Source organism: Salvia splendens, chromosome 7 (genome assembly GCF_004379255.2).
Source record: "Salvia splendens isolate huo1 chromosome 7, SspV2, whole genome shotgun sequence".
NCBI lineage: Eukaryota > Viridiplantae > Streptophyta > Magnoliopsida > Lamiales > Lamiaceae > Salvia > Salvia splendens.
The window spans coordinates 35,552,025-35,571,315 of NC_056038.1; the positions used below are offsets into that span (position 1 = coordinate 35,552,025).

At 36.9% G+C, this 19,291-nt stretch overlaps 2 protein-coding genes across 2 annotated transcripts; one reads left to right on the forward strand and one right to left on the reverse strand.

Moving 5' to 3' along the window:
- The first annotated feature begins 7,367 nt into the window (after positions 1–7,367).
- Positions 7,368–10,229, forward strand: LOC121811425 (zinc finger protein MAGPIE-like). Its single transcript, XM_042212278.1, has 3 exons — positions 7,368–7,673; positions 7,763–8,159; positions 9,049–10,229. The coding sequence occupies exons 1-3, from the start codon at positions 7,574–7,576 to the stop codon at positions 9,827–9,829; spliced, it is 1,278 nt and encodes a 425-aa protein (XP_042068212.1). The 5' UTR covers positions 7,368–7,573; the 3' UTR covers positions 9,830–10,229.
- A 3,876-nt stretch (positions 10,230–14,105) lies between these two features.
- Positions 14,106–18,160, reverse strand: LOC121742296 (receptor-like protein kinase HSL1). The gene is made up of 3 exons (XM_042135400.1): positions 17,563–18,160; positions 14,733–16,915; positions 14,106–14,653 (listed from the first exon to the last, which is right to left on the reverse strand). The coding sequence occupies exons 1-3, from the start codon at positions 18,003–18,005 to the stop codon at positions 14,301–14,303; spliced, it is 2,979 nt and encodes a 992-aa protein (XP_041991334.1). The 5' UTR covers positions 18,006–18,160; the 3' UTR covers positions 14,106–14,300.
- Between the last annotated feature and the right edge of the window lie 1,131 nt (positions 18,161–19,291).

Here is a 19,291-nt window from a genome sequence, read left to right on the forward strand (position 1 = left end):
TCTGGAGTGAGAGAGAGAGATGGGTTTCATATGTTGGGCTATTTTTAAACACGTTGGGCCTTTAACCAAAATAATACGTTGGGCCTTTAACCAAAATAATCTCATTGGGCCAATAAGTAAAGCTTATTATTTGGGGCTTTGAATGAAATTGGGCTTTAATTGGCAGGTTTAATCGGGCATAATAAAGTACTATTTCTTTATCCTACGAAATAAATAATTGATGTTATTATTTTTATTTGCATATATTCGATCCAACCTAAGCTAAATGATTCGTATTTCTTTCTATGACGAGATAAATGATGCATTTCCTCTTTTCGGCAAAAATTAACTCATATTCTTTCTTCTCTCTCATATTTTATTTATTTGTTCACTTAAATTACGAAACACTAATTTCTTAATATCGATATCTAAAAGAAGTGCATCGTATCACTTTGCTATTGATGTTTGAATTTTGAAACTATTTTGAAATATTGGGATGTTTGCTAAATATTTGTAAATTCAAATTATTTTAAAAGTAGATCAAAAAGTTGGAGCATAACATATGACTAACTAGTTTTTTACAATAAGAGTATTTAAAGAATAAAATACTAATGATAATTTAATTGATCTGATTTTCAATAATTTAAATAAGTAAAGCGAATTAAAAAAGAAAATGCCACTCTTGAGACTGGCCGACAAAAGGGAGAGTCGATAATATTGTGGTGACATATTGCATTTTGAGAAAAATAATTTCTGTAACTATCGTAGGACTATAGTAGTATAATAGTAGTAATTTGAACATAATGCTGTCTTAATCGATTTTGCTTTTTCTATTTATCTTTTTTTAACCAAATTATCAAATTTAGCCTAGCTAGGCAACATCTTCCTAGGTTTTAGTAGCATTTTATAGTGGCAATTGGACCCCTCTTTCATAATTGATATGACATTCTCATAAATATTTAATTTTGTCATGAAAATAATAAATTAACTGAACTGTTGTTATCCATCGACTTTCTAATTCTCCTTTTGACTTCAAATCTACATCATTAGGAAATAATTGTGGGATATATTGCAATTAATTTTACGCGCAATAAACTCGCATTTATTACAAGTATAGTGCTATTTAACAATATTTATATTATAGCTAAAATATATAAAATATCTGGTTAAATTCTAATCTGTCCCAAATTTTATAAGAATTTAAAAATAAAGCACCAAGTTTGTGAGATACTACTATTTGCAATTATTCAATTCTTCTATTTTTTGGCGAATTATGCGTTGATTTAGCGATCGGATTAAAACACGTGAACAAAACGGTATTGAACACAACGACAATGTCTAATTAACGTGTTTCTTCTTTATTTAGGGATACACACTAGATAAGCAAGATATTGAGAACAATATAGAGGGTGGACCAAGTATGAGAGACAAATTTGAGATTGTTTTGGTAATAATATTACCTCGATAAATCAAAATAAATTATACTTACTTGAGAAATCAACCATTATTTATCAATTTATTTGATCAAACCAATTTTCCTTCCCTCCCTATAAAAAACAATTTACAGTTATGTATAGGGTTATTACTAGATTATATTTGATGTAGAATGAAAGTGGGAACTTTATAAAGCATAAAAGGGACTTTTATTAATCTTTTTAGATTAGATATGAATAATGATTGCCTTATCATTGTGGTCATTTAGATTATTTTATTTCATTGCCTAAATGCCCATGACAATTGACACACTACTTTATGGTCCACGAAAGTAGTTAATTGAAGCTTTGATTGGAAATCATTCGAAGAAGTTTGCTCTCTAAGTATCATATGGTGATATTTTCAAATTAATTAATTAACAAAGATTCGTATACTAGGTGTTTGATTGCTTTTTCTCCCTCGAAATAAATCTTTGTTGATTGCTTTGTCCCCTCTCATATACAGACCATGCATGCGATGCTAAAAATTAGCATAAATCTTTATTAATTAGTCTAGCCTAAAATAATTACTAGTAAGTATTATATACCCCACACGTATGTATCGATCTTGCAGTACACATCAAACTCAAGTGACACCCTGATAAACACGGTTCTTGCATGTTTTTAAGGCTTAGATTTGGCTCGTTTAAAATGTCAATCTTGCAAATTATGTTCTTAAATTGCGTATATTATACATTTTGGTATTGTGATGTGTTTGTTGATAAATGATCGAAAAAGATAGAAAAAGGTGCAAAAATGGCCAAGGTGCAGCAGCCTCTGTTCGAGCCCATCTGCCAACGAGTTTGAAGTTCAATCAGTGCTTAATACATACCATTCTCTTCGTCTTCGAAAGAACTTCGCGTGGGTACCTTGAACATCTAAATCGGAGTTCTGTGGAGAAAGTTATGGTCATTCTATGAATGCCACGGAGTGCAGTCAAAAGCTGACGGAAATTAAGGAAGGAAAAAAATTGTTGCCAAATCTTTCCTATTAATTGAAGAATTCGAATTTACCTTGTTTCCCATTAGATACTTTTTACCAATTATAAATCTTTTTCAAGCCTATATATACCCCATAACCTAATTCATAATATTCATCTCAGAGCCTCCAATACTTTTCCATCTCTACACCTTCTTCCATCTCAGAGCCTCCAACCCCTCCATCTCTACACTTCTTCCATCTCATATTCCACATATTATTGTTCCATTGGAGCGGAGCTCTGCAGTTCCAGGCAAGAGAAGACTGAAAACTACATCATTCAACCTTGGGTTTTGTTTTGTTTTGTTTTTCTTCATGTCTAGTACTTTTTTGTTGTTTTACTTGTCTATAAGTATTAAACATCTTTTGAAGAATTTTTGGTAAACATGCTATGATTTTGAGTTATTTATTCAATTGTTTTTCCTTGTTACTATCGTAGTTATTTCAATTTCTCTTGTGCTTATACATTTGTTTGATTGGCCATCTTATGAATGCATGTGGATTTTACTATAAGAACTGAGAAGTGAGTAGTCTAATTTGAAAGAGGAGAAATTGATGTCTTTGCCAATAAAATCGAGAGATTGGAGCTTTTGAATGAAACAAATTTATCTTGGGAGCTTTTAGGAGTTGTTGCCTTAGTTCTAGGAAGGAGACTTCGGTTCTAGGTAGCAATTTACAAATTGTATGCTTCGAGAGAAGATATGATTTTACATCTGTGATAATTTAGTAACTCTAAAGACCGTAGTTCAAGGAAGTCGATTGGATAATAACTTTTGATTGTGATAACTTAATAACTCTAGAGACCATAATTCAAGGAAGTCGATTGGATAATAACTTTTGATTGTGGTTCCTAAAATTCTAAAATGCTTTGTATTATTTGTTATTTTATTTTTATGTTTTCCGTTATTTATTTATTTATTTCTGTCTAGTTTAATTAATCAGCTCAAAAATCATGTGTCTCTAAATAGTATATGACGCTGATAGACAGTTGCAATCTTATTCCATGTGTTTGATATCCAAGTACTGAAATTTAGCTATATTGGATCTACCTTGTATACTTGCAAGTTTTTTAGCACTAATAAACAGTACATCACACTCATATGGCAAACGATACAAACATCATACTTTCGCAATGTCATTGAATTCGTTGCTTTTCTTAAATATCGTGTGTGGCTAAATTTCTTCGTACGAACTTGCAAACATTATACTTTTTGTTTAGCAACAAATTTATCAAAGTGAAAAAAGTAAAAAGAAAATATATATACTCCCTTATCTAAAGATATAAAAAATATCTTTAGATATAAAAAAATCTCGAATTCGAGTTAATCGTGACATAGTCATAAACTTATCGTCACCTCCTAGATTCGAAATGAAAAAAAGAAGAAATAACTTCTTTTATATCAACAAAACAAAGTGGAACATACACACATTTTAGTCAAAATTTTGAACACAAACTAACAAAAGTCTCCATGCATATATGGAAGTCTATAACCTTATGTCATACATTCCAAATCCTTGGATACAAATACAAACGCATGGAGAGAATGAATAAGACATTACTCAAATTTAGCATTGAAACTCGAAGATAACAAAGAACAAATAATAATATTTATAACATCCAATAATATACTCCTATTAGATAAGAAAACGACAATTAAACCCTAAAAAACAAAGAAGCAACATTAGTTATTTAGATTTTCGAAGTGCAAGAACTTGGACTAAAATACATTAACTAAAAGACAAATATGGGAAACAAACATGCCCTTGATGACAAGGTTTTACTTTTCCCTAAATACATCATGTATACCTAGATAAAGAGAGTAGTTACAGATATTCCTATACAAACTTTTAAGAAATAAAATTCTTATTCCTATTCAAATTTAACATATTTTCTCGATGTAGTATAAATTAACGCTCTGGTCATGTAAATGGCGGACGATAGAAGCAGTTCAGAACATAAACAACGACAAAAAACATAATTAACATACAAAGAAAAGCACGCACTCCATCTAAGACCAATTCATCCATCAACTCATCCACCAAAGGAGTAGTTTTACAACAGCTCCAAGCCGAAGGAGGAGATTTCAACAACTAACCAAAGCCCTAAACTATGTTAGTAGACAGTTTTTGAGAATTTAAAAGTGTCTTATGTCAAGCCAGTTGGCAACTACAAGATAATTTAATTGCAATATTTAGTGTACACTAAATTAGACGAACAAAAGAAAACAGAAGCAAACAGACAACAAACATCTCGGCATTATCCGTCAACTCATCCACGAAAGGAGTGGTCTCACAACATCTTTGAGCCAAATGAGAAGATCTAAACAACAATCACAAAACATATCAACACATATTACTTTTAATGCCATAACTTACAACTCCAAAAGTTTCTTCATATATAGATAAATTAACACCTTATACTCATGCACTTTACTTCTCTATGTTAATTGTTTAGATCTATCTATCTCATATAAAACATAATTTAATTTCACTTTAAAAATCGAATATTTCTTTCGATTCAATTTCAAAATTCAGTGTACACTGCACATGATCATGAAACATGGTGGATCAACCAAGGGAGAGAGAGAGAGGGGAATAATTGAGCAGTATATATGCATATATATTAAAAAGTATGTATGGAAAAGCAAGAGGTGGATCTTGAAAGTCGAATTAGCAGGCTGTGAGAGTAGTGTGGGAGATGGGAAAGAATATTCGAAAATCACTTAAATTCAACAACTAAACTCCAAAGATTAAATTCTAAACAAAGGCATAAAGCAAATGCACACACCTATATAATTATTAGATTATGATTAAAGGGTGTGTGCTGGAAAAGTCAGCCACAACTACTACTCACACTTCTAAAATTTACGAAACCTACAATATCACTAGGAATCTGTATTTTTAACACTTTCAATTTAATTTTTTCAAGATATAAACATGGTTTCATTATGCTTGCGACCACCACAAAATTCAATAGATTATGTATCATATTTAATTATTTTACGAGCCATGAAAATAGTTCTAACCAGTTCGAGAAAACCCTAAAACTATCCTTAATTTAACTATAGTATTTTATTTAGTTGAGGTTTAATAAAGTTATTGAAATCAAACATAGGAGTATATGTTTTGGATTCAATATAGTATTACTATATTAAACTGAAAAACAAATTTGTTGAATTAATTATAGTATTATTAATTAATTAGGAAATAATTAAAAACAGTGCTTAAATTAAAATAACTCCAGAGAGCATATTCCTCTAAATCCAAGTGCTTTAGTAACTGCAGTTCTCCTAGAGAATAAATAAAGTAGTCATTATCGTATATGCTTTGATTAATATTTCCTATAAAAATTTTAAAATAAAAGAGTTAGCTAGAAGACGCAAGTTCTTTGAAAAAGATAAATTACACGAAAATAGTGCATGATTGAAGACAAATATCCACAAGAAATATGTATGTAAACAATTGGAAACGACCATCCAAATCCAAATCTACCTAAATAGAGTATGTATTAGGAGGAAGGTCATCCTCCCATGATTAATTAATTAATTAAGGAAGCCTGAGTCACTATATGAATTATAAATACAACTACACTACTTAACAAAAATGGTTTGGGCATGTACATAGATATTACAACTTGCTGTGAGAGGGCATAAAAACCTCAATTTGTGTTAAAAATAAGAAAATATTAATCAAGAACGCCCAAAGAAATTGGGAAAGTGGATAGGGAATTAAAAGTGGATTCTCACATTTCCGTTGTCGTTTTTTTCTTGGGAATACAAATGGGAATTATTATTAATTTTGAAAAGTAAATTAATTAGTTATATACTTAGGTAGTGGGGCAAAAAAAATGTTTATCGACGATTCTTCCCTTTTTATGCTAGTTTTGCTTGTCGTTCTCTTGGGAATTCAACTTCCTTTGACTATAAATATACTAATGCACTATATACACAAATGTTTTGTTTAAAATTGATTTGGTAGTAATTTCTTGTTCATATCGATCGTACCATATATATTTATCTATTTATTTAAATGAAAACATAGATGAACAAAATAAATAAACTCATTGTAGATAAAAATGGGGCTATTTAACGTTTTACTACTCCCTATTTTTCATTAGAGTTGGGGTTTAGTGTGTGACTGTGTAAATCATATTGAAGAAAAACTTGAATTGTAATCTATTGCTTCAGTTACACGCGGTTAAAATAAAGGAATCAATGAAATATATTTATTGTAGAATTCTTATTTACATAATTTATTCGACGCATCATAAAGATTATTACGCTTCAAGTAACAATTTGAAAATAATAATTAAAACAAACTCATTAATATGATTTAACACAAACTTAATTTGAGGTGATTCCCAATTTCAACTATTTTCATAAATATATTGCACCGGCCATTCGATTCGATAATACATAGATATATGTCAAACATTTCCCTCAAAAAAACTACAGTATTACTCAATTTTGAAATTTAGTTGATTTGGAATCATATACAAATAGACTAATTGGCAGTCAAGATGGACTATGAAACAGTTAAAAAAATGTATAGTACTAGTAAAATAATTACAATATCGCATGTCAATGTCAATCAAATCAACCAGAATTACATAATTTGGAAGTGGGGCTCTTTTACAGATTTAATCAAACACAAGAATTCACAATGGCCATATTTTTGTAACTATGTTCTATCGTAATAATATTAATTAATACTAGTAGTAAATTATAAAAAACAAAAAGTAAATAATTATGGGGTAATCATTCCAACCAGAAAGCCATACACACGTTCTTTTTTTGGACCTCATCATATGTGTCATCATCCACTCTCTCTCCCACACACACATAATATATAACATTTTTTAAAAGTTTTTTAAAATATGTACACATAATAATAATCCCTAAACATAAAAATCTCACCCAAGTCTGCCAAATCCACGGTATCACCAACTTGAGTTTGTTAAATAAGATTAAAAACCCTTAATCAACTCTCTCATAATTCTCTCTACTTTGGAGTCTAAGAGAGACCTAATGTTAATTCCTTGCATTTGATCACATCACTTTAGAAAGTTATCTTTTAGCTCTTCTCTTCTTACAACAACAAAAATAATCCCATCCCTTAGCTAAATTGATCCAAATAACTCAAAGATGAGATCTAAAGAAGAAGAAGCAATCTCGGTCACCTCAGCTCAAAACGACATCGTTCAGCCCCCACTAAAGAAGAAGCGAAACCTCCCCGGAAATCCAGGTACAAAGACTTATGTCTATCACATCATCGCGTATTTCGAAAATTAACCTAAAATTAAAAAAAGGGGTTTTGTGTTCCGTGCCAAATAGACCCCGAGGCGGAGGTGATCGCCCTGTCGCCCAAAACCCTAATGGCGACGAACCGGTTCTTGTGTGAGATATGCGGGAAAGGGTTCCAACGGGACCAGAATCTGCAGCTGCACAAGAGGGGACACAACCTGCCGTGGAAGCTGAAGCAGAGGACGGGGAAGGAGGCGAGGAAGCGGGTGTACGTGTGCCCGGAGAAGACGTGCGTGCACCACCACGCGTCAAGGGCGCTGGGGGACCTCACCGGGATCAAGAAGCACTTCTGCAGGAAGCACGGCGAGAAGAAGTGGAAGTGCGACAAGTGCTCCAAGCGATACGCGGTGCATTCGGATTGGAAGGCACACTACAAGACTTGTGGCACTAGGGAATACAAATGTGATTGTGGTACTATTTTTTCAAGGTATGTGTGAAGTTTCTTTTTTGTTTTTTTTAAGAATTTGTTTTTGTGATTAGTTATATATATGTTGGATGTCATGTGCATGTATGTGTGTTTCTTGAATTGATTTGTAGATTTTTTTGAATAGTTTAGAAAGATTGTTTGTTTCTTCACCCAAGAATTTGATCTTGAATATTCTCAAATGTTATTGTAGTAGTACTATTTTTTGAAGGTACATATGTATGGCTAGTTTCTTTTAAAAAAAATCTTTTTGTGATTACTTTCTTGAAAGGATTTGGATGAATTAGTTATTTTTTAAATAGTCTTTGTAGAATGAGTTGTTGTTGGTTTGGTTATTTCACTCATGAATTGGTTCTTGAATAACCTAGAATTAATGTTTGATCTTGCAAAATTGTGACCCTTCTTGATATATGAAGGTTTGTGATATATGAAACTGAATTTTGCATTGGAGATCCTCTAATTGTCTAGTAGTTGTCTCACTAGCTAGCACTATTATTTGTCATTTTTTTCATGTTGGTTTCTTGATTCAGTTTCATTTTTTGTGTGTGTTTTAGTTTAAATTTTAGAGTTGTCACTTGGGATTCGCTATATTCGATCACTGCAGCTTTTTTTTGTTAGGTCAAATTATTTTATAACTATAATAATATTAAGCTTCAATTTTAGCAATAAACAATAACTTAGCTTCGTTAATTATAATGAACAACTTGTCTTTGTCACTTGAACAATATGGTAGAAAACACAAATGAAATTAGTAAAATAAACCATGATATAATGACTACACTGGACATTAGGTTTGGATACTTCTTATTTATTTCATTCAACACTTTATTTAGAATTTTATTCTATTATTGATCTTGATTCGTTCCTCGATCTTGTCTTCGTTCCAACACAGGAGAGATAGCTTCATCACTCACCGAGCCTTCTGCGACGCCCTAGCCGAAGAAACGGCTAGATTCACCGCAGCATCACACATGAACCACAACAATCCAAATCTCAATTACCATCTCATTGGCTCATCTCTAGAGTTAGGGCAACAACATTTCCCTCCAATCTTCAAATCAAACTCAATCAACAACCTTTCAAACATCCCTAAGAACCAACCCCTATGGATACCCCAAACCAACCACCCCAATATACACATCCCCCAAAACAACCCCATCCCAAAAAACCTTCGAGAAATGCACCACCATCAAATCACCCTTGACCACCCACTCATCCACCAAAACCCTAATCCACCACCCTCTTCATACCACATGATGAATTGGGATTTCGGCCCTAATCAAAGCCCTATGATGAACAACAAAGAGGCTAACGCCCCGTCCCTCTTCAGTGCTCAGCACCAGAACCAGAACCAGAGCTGCGCGGCCATCTCTGCAACGGCTCTGCTGCAGAGGGCCGCGCAGATTGGGTCCACCACCACGACTACAGACTCCTCCAACATCCTTGGGAAGTTTGGTCGTGACGAAGATGGAGACAAGCTTTGTGGGTTGTACAGTACAACCAACTCGGGCACGAGCGGGCTTGGGAGCGATGTGGAGGTCTCGTTGTACCCTCCCGTGAAACGGTGTCGTAGGGCGATGACTGGTGATGAGGAGATTGGGTTGGGAGAAACGAGGGATTTTCTTGGAATGCAGACGATCTGCAATCCTTCTTCAATCAATGGATGGATATGATATGATTCTTGCATAAAGAAATATCAAGAATATTGTTGTTGTTGAAGGATATGCATATCATAATATTGTACCAAGGGAATAAAGTGGAGTTTGATGCTGAGACAGAGAAGACAAAAAAGGGAAAGGAAAAGGGGAAGGAATTTAGTATTGCAAGCTTTGAGGAGAAGGAAGAGAAAGATGCATAGAAATATTTATTTGGAGAGAGGGACATAACTAAGATTCATGCATATCCCGTCTTAGAAAACATGAAAATATGTGTTTATAATAATATTTCACCTTTTGAAAATTGTGGGCTTCACTATATCTTATATCTTTTGGTGGAAATGGGGGTTTAATATTTGGTGGGGGGCAAAGAAAAGAGGCTCCATTATTGCTTTATTTAAATTGTGCCTAGTTGTTATCTTCTCAAACCCCATAGGTACTTAGAAAGATGTGAAAATATATTATTATTCTCTTTTGCTTATATAGCCATTCCAAAAAAAATAGAGAAAAGAATGCATAAATGTTTCATGCAAGAATGGAGGAAAGGAATCCTAGGTAATTAAGTATGGTTGACTGTATTCTCGATCGTGTGAGACTACAGATATGGAGTTTATAGACCAAACCAAAAATACTTTTTCACACTATAATGGACAAGCCCAAGCCACCAAATATTAATTTTTTTTCATTTTTTGAGGTATTTTAATTTAACTACAATAAAAATTATCAGACTATAATAATTATAAAAAAATTCATAATTAAATAAAAACAAAAATCATAACCAAATCTTCGTTGTATTATAGTAAGGGGTAAAATTATACAACGAAAATTGTCGACATCACACAAACTACACCGCGAACGCATATCATGCTCTGCCCCCTCCCCTACGATTCCAGACCTCTTCAACCAAATCAGCCTGCAGTGTCGTATGTGATGTTTCTCTCCATATATCGGTGAACCGTTGGATCAAGTATGCATCACTACGCGGTACACCCATCTTCAGTGGGGCGGTGGCAATACCGTGACTCGTACTAGCACCCTCTTTCGGTGCTCAGCGCTCTGCAGCAAATCCTCCATCATCTATTATCATATTGTGCAATATGATACATGCATACATGGTGGAGGAGACATCATTTTCATGTCAAACTCGTACCGGGCACTGTAGAATGGCCCATCGCGATTGGAGGACACCAAAAGCTCGCTTGACATCCTTCCTAGAACCCTCTTCTTTTGCCGCGAAATAGGATTGCTCCGGCCTAACCGGTTGTCGGATCGTCTTGACAAACACGGGCCAACGAGGGTATATCCCATCGGTCAAATAGTATGCCATGTTGTACTGCGTGCCGTTGGCCACGAATCTGACCGTCGGACCCTCACCACGGCACTCGTCATTGAAGAGATGAGACGACTGTAGAACGTTGATGTCGTTGTTCGACCGTGCGACACCAAATTACGCATGTCAGATTCGCAAACGGTAGTCAGCAACGGCTTCCAGTATCATCGTGGGGTGTCTCCCTTTGAATCCAGATGTGAACTGCCCCTTCCAACCACCGGGCAGTTCCTCCACTTCCAGTGCATGCAATCAATACTGCCCAACATCCCCGAAAAATGGTGCACCGTCCCGTGCATATCTATCAATCTCTGGCATTCATCGACACATGGCTTCCGTAGATACTCCCGGCCGAAGATATCCTGGAAGCCATTACAAAATTGTTTCAGCGTCGTTAGAGAAATTGTTTCACCCATCTGTAGGTATTCGTCGAACACGTCAGCGGGACTGGCATAGGCAAGCTGCCTAATTGCAGCGGTACACTTCTGATATGTCGACAATCCGAGTTGACCACTAGCATCACTTCGCAGTGTGAAGCACCTGTATCGCTGCGCCAATGTCATCGCTATATGGATGAAGAGCCGTTGCGACATTCTGAATCGGCGACGGAACATCTCTGGCGGATAACGGGGGTTATCGCCAAAGTAGTCTTCCATCAACCGCTGGTCGGCCCCGACATGGTCACGACAGATTGTCCGCCGATGATGGAACGACCGAAGGACCGCCGCCGCCGCCTCCTTCTCGTCGGCTTCAAGTTGCACCTCTTCAACCAGTTCATCAAACTCCCTGTCGACCAATTGTTGAAACTCATCATCGGAACTCATTTTTCCAAAGTAGAATTGAGAAAATTTGAAAAGAGTGGAAATTGGAATGGGGTAAAAAATGGAGGAAATGGGTAGATTTATAGAATTAAGAAAAAATAAATAAATAAAAAATCAAAAAAGAGGGGAGCTGCGGCTCTCGGCCGCTGCAATAGGAGAGCCGCCGGCGTGGCTCTCTCTTCCCCGTCTGTTTTGAATTTAGTAGACCCTTATCTGATGATTTTGGTGGCTCTCACTATAGGGAGCCGCGGCTCCCCCATAGTGGACGCTCTAATGTCACTAATTACACAACCGATGTGGGACAACACTAGAGTTTGTAAATTGTAATTAGTTACATTTACTTATATTTGGCTTGGAATTAGTCACTAAATATTCATCAACTCGACTTAGATATACGAGGTCTGCTTAAATTTTATTTTACCAATTGATATAAATTAAAAAATGAGTCGCCCATAACTTCAAAGAATATAATATGTATGTACGTGTTTCATACACAACCCCACTGAGGATATAATTTCAATATTAATTTTGAATAATTTGTTTTAGTGGTAGGGTCAGTTTTGTTTTCGTGTTATCACCATTGTCCAACTCATCAGCGACCCACATTGTTTATTATTGCTCGCACTTCAAAAAATATACCGTCGTTAATTACCAACCAAATATATCGTCGACATTAAATATAATTACGATTTTATCCAAATATATTTTACATCAGAAATATGTATCGTCAATTCGTTACTAAAGTTTAATTATGAACGCCCACGTTGTTAAGTTTTTCCAAGACTATATAGTTTTAATCAGATACACAAAAGAACCAAAACAAGAAAACCACGACCAGCACACCTTCCGCCAACAAATAAGCCAATAAAAAGAGTGATAATAATTTTTTTTTCTAATTTAATTCATCTAATTTTATAGAGGTGGAAAAGAAAATAAAATCGACATAACGAAAATAATGATCAAAACCTCTTTATTCCATATACAGCATTATAGAATGTGACCACTTATTATAGTGCAGTTAATGGGCCTTATGCTGTCCACTCTAGCCCAATAACGATCCAAATAGGAAATTTTTCTGTGATGTCTCATCGTCTTGACTTTTAAGTCAAAATCACTATTGGATAAACGCATAAAAGAATAGTATTGTACTCCCTCCGTCCCATTAAATATGCAACATTTGCTTTTCGGCACAGGATTTTATGTAGTGTTGTTTTGTAAGTTAATGAAGAGAGAGTAAAGTAAGAGAGAAGAAAAAGTAGAGGGAGTATTGTTTCCATTTTTAGAAACGTTTCATTTTTAATGGGACAACCCAAAAAGGAAAACGTTTCATTTCTAATGGGACAGAGGGAGTATTTCTTATCCCCATTTAGTTTTTGATTTAGATTTCAACGAATTGATTGAGTGTTTTGAGTGGTATAAATGAATAAAACGTTAACTTGTAGTGATTTTATAAATAGAATGTCGTTTAATTTCAATGAATTATTAGAGTCTCACTTAACAAAAAATTTACAAGATTTAGAAAATCATGACACTTTGCCAATTCTGATTTGTAAAACCGTGCGGTTTAAATTTGTTCGCAATTATATTGCGTACGATAAAATAAATATACTACTTACGTGTAATATATTGTTGATATTTTTTAATCAAACAATATTATCTCAACTATCATACAAGATACAGTTTCAAAAAAAATGGCATGCGAACAAATCTAACTTTTACAAATTTTTTTCTAATTTTTATTGTTATGGGTATATACAATTTGACTAAACATGTATCACGATTTTTTCGACAATTAATCAAAATATAGTGAGTATAATTTATTAAAATGACGAAACTATATTTGAGTAGTGGTCGAGGTGTCACACCACACCCTCCATAAAAAAATATTTGCAAAAAATTATAAATTTAACACCCATATATACAATATTTATTGATTCCACCTAAATCTAGAGGACCCAATTCAATAAATGAGGGACGGCAAAGAATGACTAAATGCACCAAAAAAATAAGACAAGACAACTTCGATGCTGAAATCCAAATTGTGACATCTAATTAAATGATATCATATCTCATATTCTAGAGAACAATGTTGCATAAGTATATTTAATCTTGTGAATCATCAATTTACTACTTAATTTCAGATGAATTAAATAAAAACCCCACCAAATTAAATGATATCATATCTCATATTCTAGAGAACAATGTTGCATAAGTATATTTAAATCTTGTGAATCATCACTTTACTACTTAATTTCAGATGAATTAAATAAAAAGCCCCACCAACAACCACAAATTGATAGTAATATAATCCATATCATTTCTATCTAAAACTAGACTAAATTCAAATGGAATTCCAGGGCTTCTTTTCTTGAGATTTAGGTATCAAAGCAATTAATTCCAGCAGCATATTCACAACCCTACGCATGGAAGGCCGAGTGATGGGGAGGTTGCTAGTGCACAACAGCCCGATGTCGAGGAGCCGGCCGACGTGCTCCTCGAACTTCGCCAAGCCGAGCTTCGGGTCGACCACATTGCTAGTCCCGTGCGACTCCAGTGTGGACCGGACCCATGAGGCCAAGTCCTTCTCCCTGAATTCGGGATCAATTGGCGGCCTCCCCGTCACTAGCTCGAGCAGCACGACCCCAAAGCTGTATATGTCGCTCTTCTCGTTCACACGTAGCGTGTACGCGTATTCTACAATCAAAACACATTTTTTTATCATAATCATAAAAAATAATAATAACAACAACAACAACAACGACGACGAACATACCGGGCGCAATGTAGCCGTACGAACCGGCAATAACCGACATGGACTCGAGACCGTTGTTGGCGGTCTTCTTAACCACTTTTGCAACGCCAAAATCCGCAATCTTAGCACCAAAATCTCCATCGAGCAATATGTTGTTCGACTTCACGTCCCTGTGCACGACCGGAGGAACAGAGTCGTGGTGCAAGTACGAGAGCCCCTCCGCAGCATCCAGCGCGATCTTGAACCTCGTTTGCCAGTCCAATATTCTCTTGGCGCCCTTGTGCAGCACGTCGCCTAGGCTCCCGTTGGGGAGGTACTCGTACACCAAGAGCTTACATCTCCCCGCGCTACAGCAGCACCACAACCGGACGATATTCTTGTGCCTTATCCTCCCCAACGTCTCCACCTCGGTCTCAAACCCGTCCCCATCCGAATCAAGGCTGCTGATGGTGGCGTTGCTGCTTGCGTCTCTAATAGCCCTGTCATGCAGCTTCTTCACAGCGACAGTCTCCCCATTGCTCAGCACGGCCTGGTAGACCTTCCCCGAGGCGCCTCTCCCAATCACGTTCGCCTCCTTCAAGCAATCGCTGATCTCACTCTCGCTGAACCCGAGCTTGTAAAACGTCGTCCACTTGGTCACAGCCCCTCGGTTCCTCTTCATCCTCCCGAGCTTCCTGTACCTGATCACGAAGCATACAACGCCAACGAGGAAGACCAACGCAGCTGCAGCGAAGATAGACCTCAATATCCACTTAAAGACTCGACTACGCCCACTCCCTCCCCAGCTACACGAACCAGAGGCGCGAATACAGAGCCCCGGGTTGCCAAGAAAGCTATCGCTGTAAGCATCGCTAGCAAACAGGGGAGGGGCGTTCCCGGTAAGCAGATTGCTCGATAAATTCAGCTTATTGAGCCTCAAATTCTGCAACGAAGCCGGAATCTCCCTGGAAAACCTGTTATTAGAAAGATCAAGATAGTTCAACACAGGCAAGTCCCCAATCTCATCAGGGATTGGACCAGAGAGCCTATTTTGAGCCAAATTAAGCTCATTCAACTGTACTAATTCATGAATTCCAATAGGAATTCCACCAGATATATCATTGTTGCTTAGATCAAGCCTCCCTAGCTGCTTCAAATTCACAATGGAGCTCGGGATTTCGCCACTGAACGCGTTATCACGCGCAGAAAACTCAATCAAGGCATCCAACGATCCAATCTCACGAGGCAGGCTCCCCGAGAAATTATTGCTCGAGATCGTCAGCGTGGAGAGGTTCGTAGCCCCTGCAATCAACGGAGAGACACCCCCCGAGAACAAGTTCCCGTGGAGCTCGAGCAAGTAAGCATTAGGCAGCCCCCAAAACTCACCCGGAACCTCCCCCGACAACCGGTTCCCACGCATCCTAACCCTCTGCAGCGTCCTGCATTTAGCAACACTCGCGGGAATGCTCCCCGAGAAATCATTGTAGATCAAGATCAAGGCCTCGAGAGCACCATTCGAGCACAGGAACTCCGGGATCCCACCGGTGAGATTGCAATACGACACGTCTAAAATCTGCAAGGCCGAGTTCTTGCCAAGATCCCTCGGAAGCAAGCCACTCAGGGGATTCGCAAACAGCTTAAGCTCAACGAGATTCTCGGATAAGGCAATGCTCTCGGGGATCAGCCCCTCGAGCTTGTTCTCGAACAAGTTAAGCGACTCGAGAGGCAACCCACAGAGCTCGGCCGGGATGATCCCACTCAACATATTCATGGAAGCATCAAATCTCCTCAAATTAGTCAAATGAGACCATCCAAGTTGAGGCAATGAGCCACTAAAAGAGTTGTTGTAGAGCTCCATTTGCTCTATGCTGGTGAGCTCCATGATTTGGCTCGGTAGAGGCCCGGAGAGTAGGTTATCCGAGAGGTCGAGGTTCCTGAGGCGCTGCAGGCGGCCGAGGCTCGGGGGGAACGGGCCCGTTAGGCCGCAGTCGCTTATCCAGAGCTCTTCTAAGTTAATGAGGTTGCCTAGCTCCGGTGGAATGGAGCTAGGTGAGAAGTGGTTGTAGGGGAGGAGTAGCCTTTTGAGGGTGGTGATGTTGCCGAGAGCCGCCGGTATCGGGCCGGTGAGGAGATTCTCGGTGAGAATTAGGGTTTCGAGCCGCCGGAAAGTGCCGAAAGAGGGGGGAATTTGGCCGGAGAAGCTGTTTCCCTCTAAATTAAGGTACCTGGAGTGAAATTCAATTTGCAATTGATTAGAATTGCATCTGAGATTCTATGGAAATCGGAATTGAAGTGAAGAGGCGTTGTAATCGCGATCATAAATGCTGATGGAAAAGATTGTTCCGGAAATTAAATGAGAGTTAATAATGGAGAATTCAGATAGGCTAAAAACATGATCTTTGCGTATACTTGACGACATCTGATGAAAATTCAGACTCCATGAAAAAGGTGATTTGCAGATGAACACTAAATTCGTTTTGTTTATCTTTTTTTAACCGTAAAGATTGAATCTTTTTTTACCGGCTTTCAATTGGGCTATTTGCAGAAAAGCTGAATTCGAATGAAGCTAACAAAATTGTCTCATTTTTAACCGTAAAAATTGAATCTTTTTTACGATCTTTTACTTAAAAAGGCTTATTTCTATTAAACATTTTTACCAACTGGGGCTATTTGCAGAAAGATGAATTCAAATGAGCTAACAAAATTCTCTCTATTTTAACCGTAAAAATTGAATCTTTTTTTACTTAAAAAGGCTGATTTCTATTTAAACTTTTTTACCAAGTGGCTATTTGCAGAAAGATGAATTCAAATGAGCATTAAATTCTCTCTTGATTTCTCAATTGACAGTAAAGATTGAAACTTTATCACATACCTGAGGAAGGGGGGGTCGGAGAGGGAGGAGGGGATGGGGCCCACGAGCAGATTCTGGGAGAGGTCGAGGCTGACGAGATTCCGGCAGGCGGAGACGGCGGCGGGGAGGGAGGAGTTGATGGAGTTGTTGGAGAGGGAGAGGTTGGAGAGAGAAGGGAGGTCGCAGAGGGAGATGGGGAAGTCGCCGGAGAGCGATGCGCCGGAGAGGGAGAGGGCGGCGACGGAGCCGAAGCGGTTGCAGGCGACGCCGGTCCAGTTGCAGGGGGTGGCGGCGGCGGCGGACCAGCCGGGGATGGGGAGGTTGGCTCTGAGGAGGAGGAGGCCCTCTTGGTTTAAAGCATGAGATAAGTGTATGGATTGGAGAATCGAGAAGAGGAGGAAAAGGGGAAGGAATGAAGAAAGAGGAGGTGATGGAGGCATTCTTGATGATTGAGAATGAATCATGCAAGAAGAAGAAGAAATATAAGAAGATTCTTGCTTTTAGTGTGTTGTGTGTGTGTGTGTGTGTGTGAAGTGATGGAGTGTGGAGGGAAAATTTGTGGGTTTGGAATCTTGGTGGTGGTGGGGAATTAAATGAGGAAAGTGTTGGTTTTGGGACTGTAATTTTTGTAGAGCATACTCCTTTTAATTGATATTTTGTTTTATTTATAATGAGAAAATAGAATTTGTGATTTTGCATAATGATTAAAATTTGTTCGTAGTGAAGCTACATGTGTTTAACTGGAACTGATTTTAACATGGATGCATAATTTTGCATAAATTCGATTATGTTAGAGAATCAAATGAAAGCCAAAGTTCGATAGTTATCAGATGTATTTTTAAGTTGTCGTACAAAGCTAGAATTTTAGTGAAGTTTGCCAGTTCTGTAAAATATGCTCTTTTTGTTAGATTTTTAAGTTGTCGCGTAAAACCAAAATTTAGTGAAATACTCTACAGTAATATATGATCTCATTGTCCACCGACACTGGTCTTGATTTTTTATTACATAAATTTTAATACAAAATTGGCAAGTACTCCATCCGTCCCACATAATTTAGGACACTTTGACCGGGCACGAGTTTTAAGAAATATAATAAAAAGTGAGTTGAAAAAGTTAGTGGAATGTGGATCCTACTTTTATATATTAGTTTTATAATTAAATGTGAGTAGGAATGAGTTAGTGGAATGTGGGGTCTACTATCAAAAATGGTAAAAGTGAAACGGGGTCAAATTATGTGGGACGGCCCAAAATGGAAAACTGTGTCAAATTATGTGGGACGGAGGGAGTATTAGAGAGATATAAAAGAAAAAAAAAACTTTTAGAAATTTTATTAGTGGAGATCAAGACCCGCTTATTAAAGATGGAATCTAATCATAAATGGAATACAACTGTTGTTTTTTGTTAACTGCCCGAAAAAGAAAAAAAAATTACTATAGACAAATGAAGTAGTATTATATTATCTCTTTTCTTTTTTCGATTGTCCGAGACTAATTTGTCTGGAGATTGTATTGAACTAAATTAACTCAATAATAATTTGTGTTACCAATAGTTGTAGGATTTAGTCAGAAAACTAATAATTTGTGTCCTTGTTTTGAGATTAAGCATATCAAATTCTATCTAGTCAATCAAAGTATACCATTCATAAAACTTAATATTATCTAATTTGTGAAACCGAAAACTACTTTTAACATTCCATGGAGTGGTTTTTCATCCCAAATTATTCGCTTTATCGGTTTTTCATCATGAGGTT

Coding starts and splice junctions, on each gene's coding strand:
- LOC121811425 (XM_042212278.1), top strand. CDS start 7,574: ATGAGATCTAAAGAAGAAGAAGCAATCTCGGTCACCTCAGCTCAAAAC. Junction 7,674..7,762: donor AAACCTCCCCGGAAATCCAG/GTACAAAGACTT, acceptor CGTGCCAAATAG/ACCCCGAGGCGGAGGTGATC. Junction 8,160..9,048: donor TGTGGTACTATTTTTTCAAG/GTATGTGTGAAG, acceptor GTTCCAACACAG/GAGAGATAGCTTCATCACTC.
- LOC121742296 (XM_042135400.1), bottom strand. CDS start 18,005: ATGATTCATTCTCAATCATCAAGAATGCCTCCATCACCTCCTCTTTCT. Junction 16,916..17,562: donor TCCGACCCCCCCTTCCTCAG/GTATGTGATAAA, acceptor ATTTCACTCCAG/GTACCTTAATTTAGAGGGAA. Junction 14,654..14,732: donor GTACGGCTACATTGCGCCCG/GTATGTTCGTCG, acceptor TTTTGATTGTAG/AATACGCGTACACGCTACGT.